This window comes from Dreissena polymorpha, chromosome 4 (assembly GCF_020536995.1).
Source record: "Dreissena polymorpha isolate Duluth1 chromosome 4, UMN_Dpol_1.0, whole genome shotgun sequence".
NCBI lineage: Eukaryota > Metazoa > Mollusca > Bivalvia > Myida > Dreissenidae > Dreissena > Dreissena polymorpha.
Window position 1 is genome coordinate 50,235,429 of NC_068358.1, and position 23,700 is coordinate 50,259,128.

At 33.9% G+C, this 23,700-nt stretch overlaps 1 protein-coding gene across 2 annotated transcripts in view; it reads left to right on the forward strand.

Annotated features, from left to right (window-relative positions):
* Positions 1–7,874: 7,874 nt before the first annotated feature.
* The window catches only part of LOC127877524 (adhesion G protein-coupled receptor B1-like), a 469,993-nt gene continuing 454,167 nt past the window's right edge, over positions 7,875–23,700 (forward strand). The window contains exons 1-15 of one of the 2 annotated variants that reach the window (XM_052423465.1): positions 7,875–8,024; positions 8,520–8,699; positions 8,930–9,183; positions 9,419–9,485; positions 9,741–9,890; positions 10,409–10,582; positions 11,174–11,347; positions 11,676–11,831; positions 15,341–15,612; positions 16,087–16,147; positions 16,366–16,464; positions 18,461–18,634; positions 19,307–19,483; positions 19,863–20,036; positions 20,688–20,876. In XM_052423465.1, coding sequence (XP_052279425.1) covers positions 8,534–8,699; positions 8,930–9,183; positions 9,419–9,485; positions 9,741–9,890; positions 10,409–10,582; positions 11,174–11,347; positions 11,676–11,831; positions 15,341–15,612; positions 16,087–16,147; positions 16,366–16,464; positions 18,461–18,634; positions 19,307–19,483; positions 19,863–20,036; positions 20,688–20,876 — 2,287 coding nt within the window. In that variant the 5' untranslated portion in view covers positions 7,875–8,024; positions 8,520–8,533. Of the gene's footprint in view, positions 8,108–8,519; positions 8,700–8,929; positions 9,184–9,418; positions 9,486–9,740; positions 9,891–10,408; positions 10,583–11,173; positions 11,348–11,675; positions 11,832–15,340; positions 15,613–16,086; positions 16,148–16,365; positions 16,465–18,460; positions 18,635–19,306; positions 19,484–19,862; positions 20,037–20,687; positions 20,877–23,700 lie in introns of both variants that reach the window. The other variant, XM_052423464.1, reaches the window with a different exon arrangement.

Below are 23,700 nucleotides of genomic sequence, written 5' to 3' on the forward strand. Positions count from 1 at the left end.
TACACCACAAGCACAGATATATCTGATTTCATCATTCGCTTTTGTTTTTGCTAGCTCACCAGAGAAGCCCTGCACTTTATGGGTAGAAGAAGCAATAATAAACAAACAAGTATTGCTAACTACGACACTATATTGGGTCTTAGTACAGTCTAAGATGTTTCATAGATTTTCATCATTAACATTTCACTATTTGGATATGATGTCAATAGTAAACAGTTACAAATATCCTTTATGGTGAAGGTAGGTAAATGGGTATAAATGCAGCTAGAATGTTCTTACAACATAACTTTTAAATTCAACAAGAAAAAAGAAACACAGTTGATAGTTTTCTTTTATTCTATAAAACCCTAACCGGTATAGAATACAGCAGCCAAGAAAATATGTGAACTAAGCTCCACTAAAACTGTTTTGTAGATTTCGCTCTAACTTTTGCTGCTGAAGACTTTTCCGGTTTAGGAAATCGTTAAATTATGAATTTCGGCTCCTACCAACTTTTGCAGAATCATGGTTATTTGCCATTGTTTCCAAAACTGGATATAAGTTGTGGCTTTAATTTTTGTGACACAAAATTACGTTTTTATATTGTGCAAACTACATTGTATTACGCACGTATGAAAATGTCGCTTTTATTCAAATTCTGTCCGTCATGTTTAAGTTCAAGATATGCATACCAATAATATGTCAACTTTCAATTCCAACTTATGCTTGTTTGCTCGCGATTAAATCCTTTTATTCAGCGTAACCTCCTTTGCAACGTGTGCAAAGGTGTCGGTATCCATAATTATTTTCGATATTAATGCAGTATTTTATAGGGCAAAAAATTGTAAGAATACCAATAGGATTAATTCTTTACGAAATGTATTTTTATTTTGTATAAAGATAGCTTCATAAGTTCACGTTTTCGACTGTGGTTGATATTATTCTGTTAGAATTTTATTATGTATTCTAAAACGGCACGTGCCAAATTTCATATAAACAAAGAAGAAAATCGTCCATGGGTTATTCTGCAATAATTATGGGCGGAGCTTATACACTGAAAGCACGCGCTGTAGCTAAATACATGCCGATACATTTTCCACCAGCGTAATAATCCGGTATTTTATGAATGAAAGTCACGTTACAAAATACTACGCTATGAACAGAAATGCGTAAAATTGACCCAATTTCCCACGGTGTTCGTCTGCTGCTTCGATACTAAAATGGCTGAAGTTCGAATAGGGGCAGTGTGCTCTTATCGCGGATCGAATGATAACTGGAGAGTTATCGTTACAAGATTTTATTTTTTCCAATTAATTCCAGCACAATAAATATAAACATCCATAAATAAATACAAAGATGAAAAACACTTCCTGTTTACAAACAGCAAAACACGAATAACGGATGAAGATGAGACGTTGAATTAACACTATTTGTTATTTGTTCTGTACAGTATCGTCAGTTTATTCCAATTTATTGTCACATATACAGTGTTGTTTTCTTGTAGATGCAACACTCTTGCGTTAATTTAAAGTGTACAATGAAAACATGTTAGTTTACGCAAGTTGTTGATGTTCTTATTTAACCAAACGTGAGAAATGAAATGGTTGTTGCCATCCAGTTTGGCTGTTATTGAGGGCGGAGATCTGATCGACAGAACAGCCAAAAGCTATTTTTATGGGCGGAGCTTCACATAAAATAGTATGCAAGAAACATAAGATACATTCTATAAATCTTTAGTAAAAATCGTGTAAGAATCGAAATAATTCGTGTACGTTAAAGTTTGTTTTCGAATAACCCACGGCCGGAAGTTTAGATGCGTGGTTTCAAATCACTCGTGCTTCGCACTCGTGACTTAATCCCTACGCATCTAAACTTCCGGCCGTGGGTTATTCGACAACAAACTATAACGTACACGAATTATTTCTTAAACAAATACATATCGCTAAACACGTAGCGTTGAGATTGTTTCGAAATAAACGGTATAAGAGGAACACGTGATTTGGTCAAGTTATTTTTTCATTTTTTTTCGTAATGTAAATAAGATGCAATTGTACGGATATGCTATTGCAACCCATTATCAACGCTTATCAATTATCACTGTAGGAATAAAGATGTTTCAAAAATTCATTTATGTGAAAATCCGTGTAGCGATGTTTTGCACACCTTTTAGAGAGAGAGCAGAAGTCTTGAGTTGTGACCACACCAAACGGCTGAAATAGAGAAAGGCGTTGATGAAAACAAATTTAAATATAAATAGTAAAAAAGGGGCTTAAGGTCACCAAAATAAGCACAAATAAGTTTCTTGTTTATATCTATATTGTGCTGATTAAACAGATCTGATGAATAACCTGCTCTTATTTATATAAAAGACATTTGCAAAGAACATGATTTGCGTTCTCAACATATCCAGCGTTACACAGTCTGCAAACACAGGTAACGGGCTGTTTCTGATGTATCCTCTGTGTGCCTAATTTCGATCAGGTGCCTAAGTTCAATCAGTTTTTTCGGCGTAAGCTGTATTAAGCCAGCTTTTCACCCTGACTTGACCTTTGTAAGTGTCCAATAATATTCAAATAAAATTTCCCGCGGCTAGGTACGAATGAATACACTTCATTTATTCCATTGGCTGATTTGAGTATAACACCAGAACATTGGAAACATATCCGCGTCTTTGTAACACTGTTTTACTGCATGAAACAATTTTATCTCTAATGAAAAGGCTCAATAGATAGAGCAGTTTTACAATCAATTTTCGACATAAATACAGTTTGTGCGTTCACCTTTTATTTTCAGAGAATTACCAGCGCAAAAGCGTTTATACTAAAGGCTAAATTCTCATATTTAGTACTTACTTGCATTGCATTTCAACCCGCGAGGTTTCGGGTCAATTCGCGGCCAGTGTGTGAAAGTCAGAGTTTATATACAGTTCATCACCGGAGTTCCCAGAAGGGGTTGCGATCTTTTCATTGAAGGAAAAAATTGGAATCTATGCTATTTTTGTCTAATGGAGTAAATAGTTCGTTTAGTCGCTTTGTCGATATATCAATATTTTAGGCACAGCTGTTGCCTTGGTCGTGTACAGTTGGCGTAAACAAGCCGTCGTTTCAGCAGCAGAATTGTTACCTAACTTTAATGCATTGCATTCCAATCCGCAAGGTATCAAGGTCAGTTTGCGGTCAGTTGCAGAAATCTTTATATAAACGCCGTCTCGTAAACTTTGTGCACTTGAAGTCTGTTTTGATCAGAAAGATACTAAATAAAGATATTCGGCGATATTATTGTGGTATGTCAATCATCGATTTTTAATATGTTTTCAACATTTGCATGATAAGGACCAATTTTGATAAAATTAATTAGAAATATTTATCCATTTAGACCAGTTTATTAAGCATGAGCACAATAATTCACTATACTATAATTATGCAATTAAATAAGATTCGAGTATTGCCGGCTGACCTATATGCACTCGTTTATTTTCATGTTTCTTGTGTTTTTCTATTCTGTAAATATAGATATCTGAGTAATAATATCTCATAAAGCAAAATAAGCCACGAAATCTGGCGCAACACCCCGTAATTGATTTGCTTGTGATGTAGCTAAAATTGCGCAGAAAAAAGGCATCCGCTACTTTTTATCTCATAGAGATAACTTTTGATCGTTCATAAACATCGACCACAATCAACGCCGTACATCTTTTTTAAAGATATTTCTTGTTATGACGTATTTTCGAATACCAGCACTTACATCACGCGCCAGCCTTCCTGCGAAAACTCATAACAGAAGTCGTAATTCCGTCAACCTCTCATAAAAATGCGGTTTAAACAGGTCTTTATGAATAACAAAGCTTAAATTATGTCAATTATCGATACCTCATTTTTCATGCATTTATCGCACTTATATTCTTTAAATTACCATTAAATTCATAGAACATCCATCAAAATACTCTTTTCTAAATTGCCAGGGACGCTGCAGTTTTCAGGGGAGGTAAGACAGTTCTCCGTAAATAAGCGCTTTGTTTACCTGGGGCTCATAAGGGGACATTCATAAATTAGATTGACGCATTATTAGACGTCCAATTAAAGGGGCCTTTTCACAGATTTCGTCATTTTTTAACTTATTCATTAAATGCTTTATATCGATAAATGTAAACCTTGGATCGTAAAAGCTCCAGTAAAAAATCAAGAATAAAATTTAAAAAAGGAATAGAACATTGCCCGGACCAGGTTTCGAACCAGTGACCCCTGGAGTCCTGCCAGAGTCCTGAAGTAAAAACGCTTTAGCCAACTGAGCTATTCCGCCGAGTACACATACGTATCGTTTTTTATACCTTATATAAGCAATCTTCGTAGTTTCACAAAATTTAACGACAAAAACAGAACTCTCCAAATTATTCAATCGTTTCGCGTTGCAACGCTTTATAATTTTTAGGTTTTAAAATCGTCAAAAGATGCATATAACGGCTATATTAGACCATGGTAAATGTTCAGTATTACTGTTTCCTCACAAATATCATAACTAAAACGAAAATGTGCGATTCTGAAACAATTTTTTTCAATTTTGTCAATTTACCAAAGCGTGAAAAGATCCCTTTAAGACGATTATTGTTAAATTTAAGCTCTTTACTGCAGCGCAATTGCCACTAAAAACTGGCTTTTAGAAGGGGTGAGACATTCCTATGTTCACATTGTGTTTAGGAAAATATCGTATTATAATAAATGTAAATATGTTTGGTAATTTTAAAAATGTGTGTTTATGAGTGTTTAATCTTCTTTTTTGTTACCTTCTTAATTGTTAGTTGTTGTTAATTTTAATAAATATTTAAGACACACATTACAATAATCTTCAAAATATATGATAAAACTTTCTTTTCTAAAAAACAACAACATTAGAATGTGTCGCTCCTAGCCTAAGTATTCATGTGAGAAAATAACTATTTATCTACCCCATGTGAGCCCCCATTTGTGACGTCATGAAGACAGCTGGTAGAACTTACGAGTGCTTCTCAGCTTATCATGTGGGGTAATAGATAGTTTTTAACCGTTTACGACCGTTTTGTTTGTTTATATTTCATTTTTCTTTTGCAGATTTGGATATAGTTTTGAATACTCTGTCTAAATACCATAGCAAGTTTTCAGTAATCGTTGTTGATGTCGAGCATGCGCAGAGACAAAGTGTAACGTGATCGAACTTAGGCACACATAGCATACTGGTTTTCAAGTCTTTGAACACCCTGAATTTGCACAGCGTTTGGACACGTTGCCCTGAAGCCCGGGTTAGTATGTAGTAACTGTCGTCGTATCAGCACTAGCAGATATGTTCACATCGGCCTTAATGGTAACGTGCTCCGAAATTCATAGATGTTCCATCAGGTCTTTAACTTGCTGTTTGTCTACCAGTTATCAATGAATGGCGCGTGGTTAATATATCACAATTGATATTATGCGATGTAAAATCATTAATATCAGTCTGCTTCAGAGACGCAATTTTGAGCTCAAGCGTTTGAATTTACTCGGCAGCTATCCGGCACCTGCAAGCAATGCCAGTATTTGAGATAAAGCTGTATACTCCGCACAATTATGTTTTATGTCAATGCGATAACATTTGTTAAACCAAATGTATTTGACACTGTGAACCGTATTTATAATGAGGACTGCTGGAGCTCATCCTTTACTATTAAAACCAAAATTGTTTGAAAGATAATCGTAAAAAAATATATTATCTATATCGTTTTCAGGGTGTAATTTCGTATCGGGAACACATTGTCAGTTCGCTGATATCTGCCTTTACAAATGTGCATGCTCTTCGATTAAGATGAGTTTATCAAAACTCGCCAACGTTTGCATCATGTATGATATCCAGGATTTGTTTATTGTTTTCGCTGACTCTGTGGTGAGAACGATATCGTCGACATACATGGGTAGAGCTAGCTGATTGTTTTAAGTGGATACCAGGGTTAAATATTAATCCCATGTGGTCATTCGTAAAAACCAACAATAATGATATTGACAGGGATAATATTTTCAAAACTTTCGTCGAATCTGAAATTCAGAACACATGATTTAGAGTATTTTAGAATTTTAATAAGGTCATCGCTATGCCGGCGAAAGCTTTATCTGTACTGACACAATTGGAATTCAAATCGAAATACGTTACTTTGTCTGACTCAACGCAAATTCGTCCGATTAGGTATCCGAGAAAAACGACTGTTACATTCATTCCTCGCTTAATATGCGCATTCATCTCTTCAATGCATACACTGTTGGTGTGGCAAAAAGCAAGAGATGACTATAAAATCTTGTTTGGTTTCTTTGTGTGTAAATGTAGTCCATTAGTATTTTTCTGCTACTAGTAGGTTAGGAGTATCTCTTTTAATTGCAAGTGGTTAATATGTACTTTGAAACTTACAAGAGAACTATAGTCTGGTTTAAATACAGTTTCTTTGTTATTCATTTTTTCTGGACATTTTGAAGTAAATCTCTTATAGATATTTGCTTCCCATGTATGCAGGCGTCTTTATATCTTCTTTGTAATTCATTTTTCTGGACATTTTGTAAGTTAATCTCTTATATATATTTGATTCCAATGTATGTAGGCGACTTTATATTTTTGTGTGTTTTTTTTACAAGAGAGTTAAACATCGGTAGGGATGCTGTGGTACAGTCCGTGTCCTACTACAGTGCAGCTTCGGTGTGTATTTTGTATCCATAATTGCTGCGTAAGTACTAAAAACCGATTTAAGATGTGTATGCGCAAATCAGACTCATTAATTCGATAATGGGTATTATGTGTTAACATCGGACAATCTGCGTATTTGATATCATAGATTTTATTTTATTTGGTAAAACGGAACATGTTAACAAGTACCGAACCGAACATTCATCGTTTTGAATATCAGTTTATGTTATGACAATTTTTACGTTCATCCAATACTATATCATTATCATTGTGGGTTTTTTATCTCAAGAGCTAACCTTTAGTCTTTAGCTTTAAGCGTATCTCCTTCCAAGTGCCGTGAAACAAATTATGAACCACTTATTCCCAATTAAGCAAATAAACGCATTCAACAACAGATTAGCAGGAGGTAAGGACACCTGTCTTCGCCAGATTAAATTTAACAACGTTGTACCTTGAAATTGTACAACTAAATATCTAGATTAGATAAACACGAATGGTATGTTTCTTACTCTTGTTGGTATTAAAATGACGGGGATACTTGTATATCAACATTTATGCTTTTCCCATATAACAATAAGAGATTGAAAAACAAGAAAGAAAAAGTAAGTGTTATCTGAACCAAAGCTTAAGTGTTTATTTTATTTGTTGAAAACACGATTAACATTTACATAATATCGGTAGTTTTAAAGAATGTCAAACGTACATGTGTGTGTTGTCCACCTGGCTAAAAACATATATACACCTGTTTGAATCGGTGTTTCGTAGGCAAGATCCATGTGTCTCGCATCAAGGTTAAGGTCAAACACTGCAAATTGTGTCCTAATATAGGGCGTGCTTTCTTCTTTTATTGATGATTTCAACAATAATTTGGCACACATGTTCACCATTATATAATCGGTTGTCTTACGTAATAACCAGATGACAGTAAATTCAAGGTCGAAATGTAAAGTAAAGATAAGGACTAAATGGTAGAAATGAGCGTTGTCGGCTACACATTTGGACCATATTTAAAAGATTTGTGTAACCATATTCATACTTTATGTAGTACAATATTGGATGTATGCACCTATTATTATCGTTGTTATATAGTTGTTGTGAACCTTTGTTTCATTAAATCTGCGTGTATTTTTTTATAGGACTTACTTTTATGATTTTTATAAATAGTAGTTTTCTATTGAAATAGTGTCACTAAATAACACGTGTGTCTAGTGCGCGTTATCTTTAGACGATACTGACATGAAATATTGATATGAATGCATAGTTTGTGATGCATTAAGCTTTTAAGTGGCTATTTCCTAAAATTTTAAGATAAAGGAACGTCTTCTTCGTATTGAGGTCGATAGCCTACCAGAACACAGGCGAATGTGACAGTCAGTTTTGAATTTAGGATTTTAGGACAATACAATGCGTGCTAATTTTTATTATGGATCGATTATTATGTTTTTTGTGCGAGGTAATTTTAATTATTAGGGCAATGGGCTTATAGTATGAATGGGGTAAGACTTGTTGCGAAATTAATATTTAAACTTGGACTTTTTTCTTCTTTATATGTGTATTTTTGAACAATATAAAGCCCATATCATATATATTGATATTGCATAGTAAATAAAATGATGTCAATTAGTATATCTGTTATACAATATCACGAAACAATCGACCTTCAAAAGCACGTAATTATTGTCCACGTTGTTTAACTTATTTTACGTATGTCAATCAAAATATGTTTAATCTGTGAATGCGCTGGTTAATTTAAAATACACGCCGTCGTTAAATATATGAAGAGGTATTTGTATTTTGTATAAATTGCGTACAAGAACTCACAAATGTAGCACGTATACAATTGCATGTTGTCCAAACTTATCTAGGATGCCTCTGCTGCATGTCAGTGCCAGACGCAGTGTACCTTCCTGTACCGGAAGCAAGCTGCACGTTCCCGAACAAAACCACGTGCAGTTACAATTTAATGCCTGATTGGCAACCAACAGAAGGAAAATCGGTCGATAATCAATCATCAGTATCAAAAGTGCTTTTAACATCAGGACAAGGTGAACAAGCAATTGATTTGCCGTAACCATAGAGCATTCCGAATGTAACCGAGTATTTATAACAATACTGGATGAATCCATAGTCTTTATTTACATTAAGATACGTTTGTTAATTTTTTCATTGAACAGTTACTGTTTTTGAAAAACATCAAAGTATAAGACGATTTCGTTAAGTTATATTACAATTTAAGTGTTGACATAAACATTTATTTTATATATTACAATTACAGATGATCGATTTTATTTGCTATTTCGACCAGTAAACACCACCAACACATCTATCACAATAAACTCAACCATACTACCTGCTGAAAAATACAAAATTTCATTTTGGTATGCCACGCCTGGAACAACGGGTGTGCTAAGTTTGAAAACAATAGGTTCATCAACGAAGGATGCTAAACAACTTTGGAACAGCACCAACAATGTACAAACGAACTGGACGCACGAACAGATAAGCGTTAATGAAACTGACAACTTCACGGTAAAATGTGTAATTAAAAAAATGTAATTTAAATAAATTGAAGTGCGAAATCAGTGTGTTTTATATGCTTAGATAGTGAATACATATACATACAGTAAATAATTAAACAGATCATATGTTATATTCAATATTTCCCCTTCACTATATGTATACTTAAACTTTTTTGTAATGAAACACATTTTAATTAATGAAGTTTCTTAAATGAATGACATAAGCATTACAACTTGGTGTTTAGATTATGTTTAGTGCAGATGAAGATTATGACGGTTTTGTTGGACTGGACAATGTAGAAGTATGCAGAGGTTAGTTTTATTGAGATCCTTACTACAAATGATGTAAATTAACGTACCTCGATGTCAGAGCTATGTTTGTTTATCTCGCATTTAATTGCATGAATTATTGTCATTTAATATCTTTTTGGCACCCATGTATTATAAAACGTATATGCATAAACTGCTTAAGAACATAATGTATACGAATGCCTATGATATTGAATATCACCATTGAAAATTACAAATGCCATGGAAAACATGTTGACTCGATTTTTATTTGAACAGCATGTGAAACATTATCGCTGATTCACGGCAAAGTGGTGTACGCGAACACAATTGCTAAATTTCAATGCGACGACGGCTATTTGTTGGACGGTCCTTCTTCCATAACATGCATAAATTGGAAATGGGATACCAATACGCCAGTGTGTAAAGGTTAGTGTTCTGATAGATGTGTTTTTTGTGTAAAACACAATGCAAAATCTTGTCGATTGCATCGTAATTATTACATTAAAATATTTTTGGGGGTGTGCGAGTTGACTTCACAAAGTGCGAGTTGACAAAAACACTTCCGAGTTGACCAAAACACGTGCGAGTTGACTACCGTGCGAGTTGACCGGCACCCCACTAAAACGGTATCGTTTTCGTGGTAAATATTTCATGAATAAAGTTCAAGATGTTATCAACTTGCATTTTGTAATATGCCGAATACCTAGTTATATACTTTGTTTACATTTGACCGTCTATTTCAATTATGCATTTCCTGATCTACTATTCAAATGAATGATATTATACCCTTCTACTCAATTATAACGTAATCGTAAAGGTAATAGCTATTCGTGTAAATCTTAGTGTGTTATTTTTAAACACACAAGCACTATTGTTTTAGAGTCATTAGTATACTCCGTCTTGTAAGACAAATCTACAAATTACATTCATTTATATTTCCTTAGACTGCGGACAACTGTTAGCTCCTGAGCACGGGTCTGTGATTGCAGTCAATACCACAGTGGGTTCCATTGCGACGATAACATGCGACCATGGACATCTTTTGGTCGGTGAAAACACTTCGACATGCGAAGCAAATGGAAGGTGGAATACAACGCAACAAACCTGTATTCTCATAGGTATACTTAACGAGCGATGGCATTGCTCACAAAAATAATTTAATTTATTACAAATGTAGCTCGTTTTAAATATACCGTGCAGTCATTAATAGGAAGCGTGTGTTACTTCACTGATAATAAAGATTATAACCGGAAACCACCACACGTTTGTCGTCCATTGTTATCTAAAAATGATCATAACGCTATCTTCATTTACATAGTGTGGTAAAACGTTTGATAGTCTGGCGTTCGCAATTTATTTTTTGATTAAAATACAAATAAATAGCTTAATATTTAAGAATTTCCTCAATCAGAACAGTGTTCGTACTTACGATTAAATTAAATGCAGAAACATCAATATGGCGTGTCGGGGCGGTACATATTATGAATGCTTGTATGGCATGTGATTAGGCATATATTATACATTTTATGTATAACTTAACCCTGGATATATATGTTGGCTCTCTGTAAGAACTTATTGCCATGACAGATAGAGGAGACGTGTCACACAAAATGATTGTGTGGTGTAAAGGTTGTTTCACTTACGGTAATTGTGTGAATGTATAGCAAATATAGTCAAATATAAAAGCATAAAAGCTATCATGTATCCAGATTGTGGTCATCTCACTGTACCAGTACACGGCAATATTTCTTCCAATGAAAGCGTGTTGGGGACAACCGTTACAATTAGCTGCGCCGGTGGTTATATATTAAATGGATCGAGTACTTCACGGTGTGAAACAACGGGCAGATGGTCCAGTACATGTCACATGTGTGTTCCAGCAAGTAAGTGGGGGTACTTTAGAAAGATATATATATAATGTAAACAGTAGCACATGCTGCTTAATATTCTTAGCGTTATCATTAAAGTGGCCATGCAACCACTGGAAGTTTATTTACGTCAGTGTATGTTGGCCATTGGCATGGTAATGGCCTATGTGTACACATGCTCATGGTAAATAATTGAACTATCATAGCCCCTCGTGGCATTGTAAAAAGTTTCAGATGACATACAGATACACTATATATGCGTTTGTACTAACCTATTTCCCTCGTCTACACATAAATACAATAGATACACACATATCCATGGCATTTATGTTATTATCAACAGATATGTCATCAGACTCACCAGATATCATAGGTCGTACGTGTGAAAGTGATTGCTCATTTACGAACAATAAAACTTGCGGATATTCATTTGGTGACCAGTGGAGAGTTTGGAACGGAGATTTCCCATTCAAGAGTCGACAACTTCCAAATAATGCAGGTAAACTCGTTTTTCACACTGAGAACGTCAACATAGGCTTAAATAAAACTTAATAATGTACACATAATTTATACACTGTTTGATATTTAAATGTATCTGAACATAACACCAATGGAGTGTTTACGTTTTAATTATTACTCTAAACCGATGTGTACACTTTTCCCAGTATCATAACAAATTCGTAAGATTTTGAAGGAAATCTACGATACTTTCGAACGTTTTCATATACGTTTGAAATCTTGCGAATTCCACGGTCTTTATAAATGTTTAACCAATCTTCGTTCTTCCATTGAAGATTTGATATAACGCTATTGTATTCGAAAGCAAGTAGAAAAGTAATACAACATTATGATTATGAATATGATTTTATCTTTTCATATAATATTTGACTTCCAGCGTAATTACTCTAAGTTTTAGGATACCCTTTTTCAAGCCAAAATAATTATTTATATAATTGTGCCCCTTTTTCGAAGAAGAAGGGGTATGTTGTTTTGCTGGATGTTTGTCGGTAGACCTGTCGGTAGACCAGTCTGAATGTCGGTAGACCAGTTCGTTTCCGATCAATAACTCGTCAATGATACTTCACATGTGCATTGACCTTGGTCAGTAGATGACCCCTATTGACATTGAGATAACTAGGTCAAAGGTCAAGGTCACTATCACACTAAGTGTGAAAATCGTTTCCGATTAATAACTCGTCAACGAATTGACCGATTAGCTTGATACTTCACATGTGAATTGACCTTTAAAAGTTAATGTCCCCTATTGAAATTGGGTTCACTAGGTCAAAGGCCAAGATCACTATCACACTTAGTGTGGAATCGTTTCCCATCAATAACTCGTCAACTGATTCACCGATTGGCTTGATACTTCACATGTGCATTGGCCTTTGACAGTAGAGGACCCCTAATGAAATTGGGGTCACAAGGTCAAAGGTCAAGGTTACTATTACACACTCAATGTGAACTCGTTTCCGATCAATAACAGGTCAACTGACTCACAGATTGGCTTGATACTTCTCATGTGCATTAGCCTTGGACTGTAGATGAAATTGGGGTCACTAGGTCAAAGGTCATGGTCACTAGCACAATAAGCGGGAATAGCGTTTCTATTAAATAACTCGTCAAATAATTGACCGATTGGCTTGATACTTCCCATGCGCATTGGCCTTGGACAGTAGATGACCCCTATCAAAATTGGGGTCATTAAGTGAAAGGTAAATGTCACTGTCGCAATAAGTGTGAACATTGTTTCCGATCAATAACTCATTAACGAATAGACCGATTGGCTTGATACTTCAGATTCTTATTTGCCTTGGACAGTAGATGTCCCCTATTGAAATTGAGGTCACTAGTTCAAAGCCCTGTTGGGTGGGGGGGAGCAGCATATGTCTCCGACCGCGGAACTCTTGTTGTTTTTGTGTAAATCCAATTTCTCGGACACCCAGATTTCTCCCAACAATGTATAACCCTACAATTTCGGACTCTTGTATTATTTAATAAAAAAATTAACCTATTTGCGTTTATTCAGTGACACAATATACATTTGTTTTACAACGGTCATAAAACATTTGCGTTATTAAGGTCAATATATTGGTATATTGCTAAAAGAAAATTGCCTCACCTGAAAGTTTATGAAGTGATCATAGAATGAAACAAATCGTTCTGATTAATGCATGGTGAGAATCGGTTTAGGAACTAATGTTTGATGTTAATTAGTACACAATAAATTAAATGTATTGATTTTATAAAATACATTAGTTATACTGTTAATTTGTCTCTAAATTTGTTGTCTAAGAATATTTTCGGGGATGTAAATTTTCGGACAAGAAAAACAAAACACTGAAGAAACTTTGCCTATCCGAAAACTTATAGTAGTGACGGTAATCGATTCAATATCAATATATTCCATTCACAGCTGTTGTAATACCATATAATACATTGGCAATTGTTGTCAAAATATTGGACAGTTCGATTTTCAAGAAACAATTCATTATTGTATATTCTGTTTGTGTTTAAATTTCTTAAATGTGTGAAGTGCAATCGTTAAGGCAGCCAAATTTTCCATTTTTAATTTTAAATTGGACCTCAAGATTCATAGCAGTCGTTTTCATATATACTTCAACATTTTAATCAATTTGAACGTTTTGCCTTTAAAAATCAATAATATAGACACAAGTAGGTTTAGAATGTAAATTCTTTACTTTATGTATGATACATAAGCAAAGTGTTCGTAAATAAGCATATTCATTCTGTTCAATTTCGTTACCATGCCGTTACGTACTAAGTATGCATAATATATTACGCAATAGTTACACAGCGTTTAAACAATGCAGAAGTTCAGTTGCTTTAAGTTAAATAATATATTACACTTGGTGTGTAACATTAGGGGAACATCAACTACTACCGTTTCAGTCAATCTTTACTAAGTTGGATATATTTTGTGTGATGGTTCATGTATACGTTCCATTGTTATTGACATTAAAACTTAAATTATCTTTCAATTGTATTGAAAGATGGCTATAAGTTAATGTTATTATAATTAAAAAATTGAAAAAAAATCCATTCATATAATAGGCAAAGATGTAAGATGTAAAATATAATACCGGTAACCTATGGCTAGTGGCTCTGATTTATCACAAAAGTGATTTGAAATTTGACTATCCGCGAACAGTTTCAGCGTAACATCTTATTTAAATTGATTGCCTAATTATAAGTTTGTTTAGCTGGGCATTCTTTTTGAAATTAAACATTAGCAATGTTCATGTTCGGTATATATATATTTATAGGGTTTTCATTTGAACATATTCATTTGTGTTGGGTCTCCTTTGAAATTAAACAATGACATAATTACAAAACATAGTATTACAAAATGCAAGAGAAAAACGAGTGCAAATGATTGATGGTCTATCATTACACTCATTGCCAATATAAGGATTAATTCAATAACAACTAGATGTTCCTCAAGGACCAGACACCGTGAACGATTGGTTGTTTTATATTGTTTGTTTTAATAATTTATAATGGGTTGGTGTTATCGTGCACGTTTTCTTTTTTACACAATTTGAATGATTTTGCGTCAAGTTAACGTTAAATGCTTCTTCTAAACTGTCAATTTGGAAATCGTAACAGTAGCTTTACAATGGTCAAATTAACTGTTTGTATTATGTACTATGTTTATATAACGATCTGCTTTGTCAGATATACATTTAAAGGAATTATATTAAGCTACACAAAAACCTATTTGCAAAAGAATCACGTGGCAGTGCTCTCAAATCTGTATGAGCCACTAACCATGACTCAAAACCAAAGGCTTAATAAATGCTTGTCACTTCGTTATTAAAATAGATAATTCTTGAGAAAGAAAGAATGTTTATACCCCTAACTACTAACATACTAAATTTAATGTCAAGTATACAATTATCTATAAATGTTCATGTTTTGTTCGTAACTGTTGCATAACTTAAACGTATACATGTTCATGAGTACATCACGTTTTTAATCTTTCAGACAAAAACTCATTTGCATTGTTCGAAACGCCATTCGACAAAGAGACGAAAATACATCCATATGCGTCAACACAGCAAATGCCAGCAGGGGCAGCATGTCTCAGTTTTTATGTCCAGTTTTTCAACATTCTTCCTGGTTCCATGGGAACACTTTATATCAGGTCACGTACAGTAGACAACGAGACAGATGTAATCAGGAACATTACTCGTATGGGGATGACCAACTGGGAAGCTATAAAAGGCCTGGTTGTAGAAGAAGCTGATACATATTATGTAAGCTTATTGGTTGCCAAACATTTTCTAATGTATGCAATAATCGTGATTACATTAAGATTGTATACAACTTATACATATTTCTTAGTAACACTATTTCACAAAAATATTTGTCCATAAATATCGATTGCATGAACAAATTAGTTTAATTTTAATTAGCGTAAAACGCTAGATATGTAAACTACGAAATAAACGTTGACGACAAATGATACTTTTTTTTAATTTGATAACATGACATTTACAAAACATAGATTAATATCATAATAAAAACAATCTCAAAGCATCAATCTTTAAAGAAAAATTTGTCAAAATTGTTCATTACTTGTGTGGTAAAAAACAGGAAAAGAATCAATATGCGTGCCAGGTTTCTCTAATTTGATCATTGTATTTTATAAATACAGCATTTATTAAAACGACAACAGTAAAGGCTTGACATCGATCTAAATTATCACAAACTGTTTATTTTCTGTTAAGGTTGACTTCGTTGCAAGCAGTGTAAAGTACGCATTAATCGGAATTGATGACATCCAGTTAGGTAATACGAAATGACAAGTGTACTCACACAGATATAAACATTATATCATATAATACATATATATTAACTTCGAATTTCAATAAATATAGTCATGTGTTTTGTAATAATGTATAGTTCAAACATAATAACTATTCTATATTATAACATTAAGAACTGGTCATATTTAAATAACTTTATTACGCATTCCGCTGTTGAAAAATGACGATTTGTTATTTTAGAGAGCTTCTATTGCGGCGTTGGATATAAACCGATCATATCCGAAGTTCACGCGTATTGTAACAAGTCTCGTGTTGAGTTACCGTCTTGTGAACACATAGGTAAGCATATTATTATAGAGAACAATTGTTATACCGAAAACAGTGCTGTGTGCATGATGCTTTGACACCTTAAACTTTAAGAACACTTAAGGTTCATTGGGGGGTTAAATTTCATTAAAACTTCGCTTTGGTTTTTCTTCATTCAATGTGGTACAATATGGTCAAACTATATATCATTTTAAAGCTTAAGACGGATAGAATAACATTATCACATTTTTGACATTCAATATTTGTGTGCTTTATTAATATTTTGGTTTAAAACCAATACATTTTTACACTTATTTACAAAATCTCAATCTAAAGTTAGGAAGGATATGCACTACCTTAAGTTGAATAAATACAAAGCTATATACATATACAAGGTCAAGTTAGCAACATTTCACAGAAAATTATTGTCATATCACAACAAATGAGTATTTATTCAACTGCCTTTTTTGGATAAATTTCCTAAACAAAGTTCTAAAAATAACTAAAACGTAACTACTTTTTAAAAATCCAGGTATGGTGGATAATAAGAGTCACAATTCTATTTCAAAGGCTTAACAATTTTGTTATTTACCTCTCAACCAAATTGCAAATTTTAAACCATCTCAAATTGAAATAGATTGCAGACGACATATAAAATTGTAAAGGAATATAAAGAAATTGGCAAACCGATTGATTTTATATTTCGATTCCTTCTACCCATTTTGAAAGCGTGGTTATCGCTGTGTTCCGTAGAAAAACGTGCAAAACAAATCGGTCGAAACCACGTGCAGTGGTGAGAAAACCGGGTATGTGTATACACATACCTGAGAAAACACATATCTTATTTTGACAGTTGGGTGGCAACTAGTAAAACAACTGTTAACATTAATCAGAAGAGATCGCACTAAATAACAGAAATGACCACGTAGAGATATCATCACTTACCCTATTTCAAATATTTTCCAGCTGAAAATTGTCCCCCACACGTCTTTTTTAGTTTATTTGTATTGTTTTTCTGGAGCCGAAGTGCATCTCACAGAATATCCATCCAACCTCCGTTGTTTTCACTTTCGTTATTAAAAACTCCGTTTAAAAGAATTAGTTCTACTTTTAGATTGTTAAAGCGATGTATTATTATATATGATCATTATAATAGTATACCGTGATGAATTGAACGGAGTTACGTATCGATCTTTCTGTCAGTCTGTAAACGTACTATTTTATGCGCAATAATATAAGTAATGTGATTCGACAACGATTGTAAACATTGGTGAAATGCTTCTTACATAGTTATTCTTTTGAGTGTTTATGAGGTCTGATCGTGCAGTTTGCAAACATCAACGGAAAGATTACAATCCAATGCATTTGTCATTGTCAACCGTTTTGGAATGTCAATTAGGCGATGAGTGAGTTTTTAGCATGTTTCTTTCTATTTTATTAATTTAAAAATGGCTGCCCCCATGGTGATGAAATGACATGTGTTCGAGTTTTGATATTTCTAGATATGTAAACTTTTTTTACTAATCAAGCGTAACTTGCCCTCGTCAATGTCGATATTAATCATTAGTTATATAATTTTCCGCCGAAATACGTGGAATAAACATGATTCAGATTTTTGAAAATAATGTATATTTTATTGTTAAAATCGCTTTGTATTTTTATTGATTTTGTGGTTGTTATGATACGTTGATGTACAAAATTTGTAGCAGTTTGAAGGAAAAACATCCTTTAAAGCATATATGTATACATTTTCAATGTGGCACTCTTCCTTTAGTCAAATTTGAGTTCAATGCTAGGGGTCCCACATTTTTCAAATTGAAGCCTCTACATGAACCTTAAGAACACAAAAAGGATGTCAACGTATACTCATAATGACCTCAACATTGTATTCGTTCACAAAATATGCAAACCATATTTGCGCGTGATTTAATATCCCCTTTGTTTGAGGTCTCAGTTGTATGTACAAGCTTAATGCTATATAATTCAGGTTTTACGCTATGTATGAACTAAAATTGTGTGCATTTTACAGATTGTGGTAAACCGATAGCTCCTTCGAATGGCACAGTAACACATAATTCCACTTTATATGGATCTAACGCTACATTCGCGTGTAATAGAGGTTACACCTTGAACGGGAGTATGTCAACTACATGTCAACGAAACGGCAGGTGGAAACAAACTGAGCAATCCTGTATTATCATAGGTAATTATTTAACATATTGTATTTAAGGGGCCTTTTAACGTTTTGGTGAATTGACAAAATTGAAAACAAGTTGTTTCAGATTCGCAAATTTTCATTTTAGTTATGATATTTGTGAGGAAAAGGTAAAACAGAACATTTACCATGCCTTAAAATAGCCATTATTTGCATCTGTTGACGATTTAAAAACCTGAAAATTATAAGCGTTGCAACGCGAAACGATTTAATAATTTGGAGAGTTCTGTTGTTGTTGTTGTTATATTTTGTAAACTACGAGGATTGCTTATGTAAAGTATAAAATATATCCTTCATTGTGTGAGGACGGATTGCCGAGTGGTCTAAGTGGTAGATTTTTTACCCCATGACTCCATGGGTCAGTGTTTCGAGCCCTGCTGAGGTTTACTTTTTTTCTTTTTTTAATTATATTCTTGATGTTTTACTGGAGCGTTTTAGATCCAATGTTTACATTAATCAATATAAAGCATTTCATTACAAACTTCAAAACATGCCAAAATCTGTGAGAAGGCACCTTTAAGTTAAGTTTAGTTCAATTAATATATTTAACATTAGCTGGTATTCATACACAAAATCTTTGTTTGTTTTAATGCAATAATATTTATACACAGTATTTATATTGAAACTGTGTTATCAAATGACATTTTCTGCATGTAACAGATTGTGCTAAATTACCATCGCTGACCGATGGGACCATAACCTATACGATGGACACAACATATGGGTCCATCGCAAATCTGACATGCAATGTAGGATTCAATCTGACAGGCGACCCGAATTCAGTATGTACTATCAACGGCTTCTGGAACTCTACTGAGCATAGCTGTATTCCTATAGGTAGGACTAAATATAATGTTATATCCCGTGTATAGTTTAAGCCAACACTATATGTAAAATCCTAAAGAAAATTATGTTTTTATTATGCAAAGTATAGTGCAAATAGTCTTTGAAGATGTACTTTTTAAGTGCTTTACTTGACTTAACTTATATCAATGTCAATTCATATGAACGTTCAAACGAAATCTTAGTGTATCAGGTAACATAATATATTTTTTAACAAAACTCAATGGGAAGCTGTTTTAATTGTCAGAAAAAATACATTAGGCAGAGTATTTGTGTTATTGTACTGTGGTAGATTTACAACAAATGTCGACTACTGTTGTAAGAAATAGCTACGATTACAATGTTAACAATTTACTACCTATATTAACAATAGATTGTGGGCATCCGCCTTCAATAAAGAATGGAACGGTTTATGCCAGTAAAACCACATTTGCATCTGTGGCAAGATTTACATGCGAGGAAGGATACAAAGTAAATGGAAGCAATGTGTCAGTTTGTTTAAGCAATGGTGTTTGGACTAACACGGACCAAGAATGTCACATCATCGGTAAGTTATTCAAACACAACTCCGGACCCTGAAAGTACAAACTCACAATAGCAATTCCCATACTCTCTATAAATATATACAGTTTATAAAGTCAGTGTATGTACTTGTAAAGGCAATTTAATTTCTTTAAGCTTTTGAGGGTGATTATTTGGTAATTATTGGAGCGACAACAAACCGAATCATGTGATTTCAGACTTCTGTTTATTACCATCACTAATAAACGAAAATTAGGGGTTTAATATTTTTTTATTTAAAGTCCACTTATTCATCGTATCATGCTTTAAGACCGTACCATTGAGTCTTGCAAAATGTTCTGGTTTGGGATTCACGGTTACATTACAAGATTCAAACTTATATTAATTATGCAACATAAAAGTCACGTATCGATACTGCATGTACAGAATGATCAGAACGAAAGCAGTATAATAATTAAATGTTAACGATCTTATCAACAATATGTAATGTCGGTTTCTAAAAACGGAATATTTTAAAAGATTATTTTCAACACAATCCGAATGTTGGTTTGTCATAACTTCAAAAGATTACAAACATCACTTTGTGAAAAGTTCTTGATACAAATGCATACCTATTTTAATGACGACGCTATATAATTATAAATGAAATTTTTAATAATAACTTATTTACTTACAGACTGTGGTTTATTACCAGCGTTAAAACACGGGACTGTTTGGTATGCGGAACATACAAACATAACAACATATAAGTCTATTGCAAGTCTCGAATGTAACAAAGGATATTATCATGAAGGCAGGAATTATTCAGAATGCACCAGCAGTGGCAATTGGGACATGTATGGGTACCAGGATTGTGTTCCCTTAGGTGAGTTATTTTAACCCATATATGCCTAGCGTCTAGAAAAAAGGCATTGGCAAACAGCGTAGACCCAGATGAGACGCCGCATCATGCGGCGTCTAATCTGGGTATACGCTGTTTGCTTTAAGGAATTTCTGTAAGAAATATTATAAATATGGAAATAAATATACTAGACATCCCTTATTTAAGAAATAAATTGATACAATTTAGAAGGATGGGCGAGTCCACAAGGCATAAATGGGTTAAACCCCCAATGGTTTAGATTGATCCTTCCAAGGCGGTGATCCCAGTTTTAGTCATTTTATTTTGAGTCAATGAGAAGGATGCCAATAGACTATTGTACCGAAAATTAGAAACACGTCTTGCAGTCAGGTGTGTGTTTTTCAAGAGATAAAAATGCCCAGATGTTGTAAGACGATATAGATAACGTTTAAAATATGTGTAATGTTCCGTGTCAATTCATAAAAGTAAGCGTGGCTCAGCGTTAGCGCATTCACTTACAGATCCAGAAGTCACGGGTTCGCATCCCGACGGCATCAGATTTTTTCAATTGTTTTCATACTATAATAATGGTTAAGACTATTACAAACCTTTGCAATTTTTAAATTATCAAATTTAAGACAAGTTATTAAGCAAGAAACAAAGATTTTAGTTGTGCTGTGTTTTTTTCATTTAATAGTCGCATAGCCACCGCATGAAATGTTTGTTATGAAGTTCACGTATATTAAACCTCATTTTAATATTCGTAGATACAAATTTTACTTCGAGAGATCACACCATATGTGTCCTCACATGGTTGACAATAAATTAATGTTTTCGTCATCGAAACATATGGTATGCTTATATTCGAGTAAAACACAGTTTTCTTTCCACATATACAAATAATATTACTTCATCATCCGCGTCATGCGAAAATTGGTCTTATGGCATATGCGGCAAGCGTAGCTCAAGACCAGCCTGCGCACTTGCGCCTTCTGGTCAGGGGTTACGCTTTCCGCTTTAAAAAGCACGCAATGTTTCGTGGTATCTCCAGAGAAGCCTATAACGTATGCATATCCTGACAAGACTGCGCGGATAAGCAAGCTGGGTTGGAGCTACGCTGGCAGCATATTGCATAAGACCCATTTTCGCAAGACGCGGATCTTTAAAAATATGATTGCTTATTGTAAATGGAACATCAAACCACAATACTTTCCGACAAAACATTGGAGTAACGCTGTGTGCAAATTGGCGCACCGATAGCCTTTTCTGGCTTGCATACGTCACACATGTGTGGTTAGATAGTTAAACGATTTCTCTACTATCATAGGCACTATATTACTTCAGTAGTTTTGTCTCGCAATACAAGACAAATTATATTTGCCGACAGGTTTTAATTTGTTTCCTTTCTTAAAATCGGTTTTATTAATAACAATACTGTGTTATCAATAAAAGGCGTTTATTGACGATTATCCTCTGACGATTTACTGACCTAGCACAATTAAGTGTATTCATTCGGGTCTACTGGCGTTATGTAAAATGTAATTACAGTTGAAATGCTGAGGAAAACGGCTATGCCGAAAAATATGTGAACATTTCCTTTAAAAATCTGGATGGGAACGAGATTTTTATTAAATTATTGTAGTTCTACAACTTGTTTCATAGATGCCATCATTCCAATAAATATCTTCCTGTTACCGCGTATCGAGCGTTAAAGGAAACGAGTAACAGGATTGCTGAATTAATGCAAACAATGCAAACAAAAACCATTTAAAAGATGTATCTTATTCTTTTTTAACCAATGTCAAAATTGTTCATGTAGCGCGTTTTTAACCAAACAAAGCCGATAGTTCCATACAAATCCGCAATAACAATTACTACGCGCGTGGTTATCTCGTATCGAGACGTCACACCGGAAAGTGAGAGTACTCAATTAATATAGATTTTATGCCAACTAAGCTTGAAAATTGTATTCACAGAACATATTTTATATCAACTTAAAGAGTGATTAAACTTTTTTCTAACTTCTATTTACAAGTTAACAAGTTTTTGTTCTATCGCTCATTCTTCTTTCGAGCAACATTGGCACATGAAATGCTCAAGAATTACATAAACACAATCGTTCGACATTTGTTCAAATAATTTTTCGACATATATGTTACCATTAAAAAAATCATGAATTAAATTTCTCATCGGGACGGGGTATTCCCAATGAACATGTGTATATCACCTGAGTGAACAGTTATAATGCTAGAAGTTTTCATGCAACATTTTCTGAGAATTGGGAGAAAGTTTAATTATTTAAAAATATATTAAATAATTTCAAATTTGGTGTTTACACTATCGCAGTTGTCAGCTCCACTTTGCAATTATGTGGAAATTTAATGAAGAGGACAAATAAAATGTATGGAATATGAATGAATGTTGATTATTTTAGTTGAAGTAAGAATTTAAAATGCAAGTATACTTGTTTTCCCCTCATATTGGTTGTGTTTGTACAGTCGAAACCCGATGGCTTGAACTCACCGGGACCGACAACAAAAGTTCGAGCCATCCGTAATTCAACACAACCGCTTTCTTTTCTACTTACGTTCAATAACACGAATCTGCAATATATTTACATCTTCAGTTGAAGAGTATTCCTACTGCCTCAACCCCGTACTATTTTCTGCTTTTGAATTCGAGTTCTAGCGAAACGAAAAATAAAAACGTGTGAACATTGCCACCGGGACTGTGAAAACAGTTTGAGCAATCCGATAATTCGCCCGACGCGAATTCGAGCCGTCCAACAGAAGTTAAGAATAATACTAGTATATAGCACCGAAAGGAAAAGCGGTGTTTTGATGAGAGT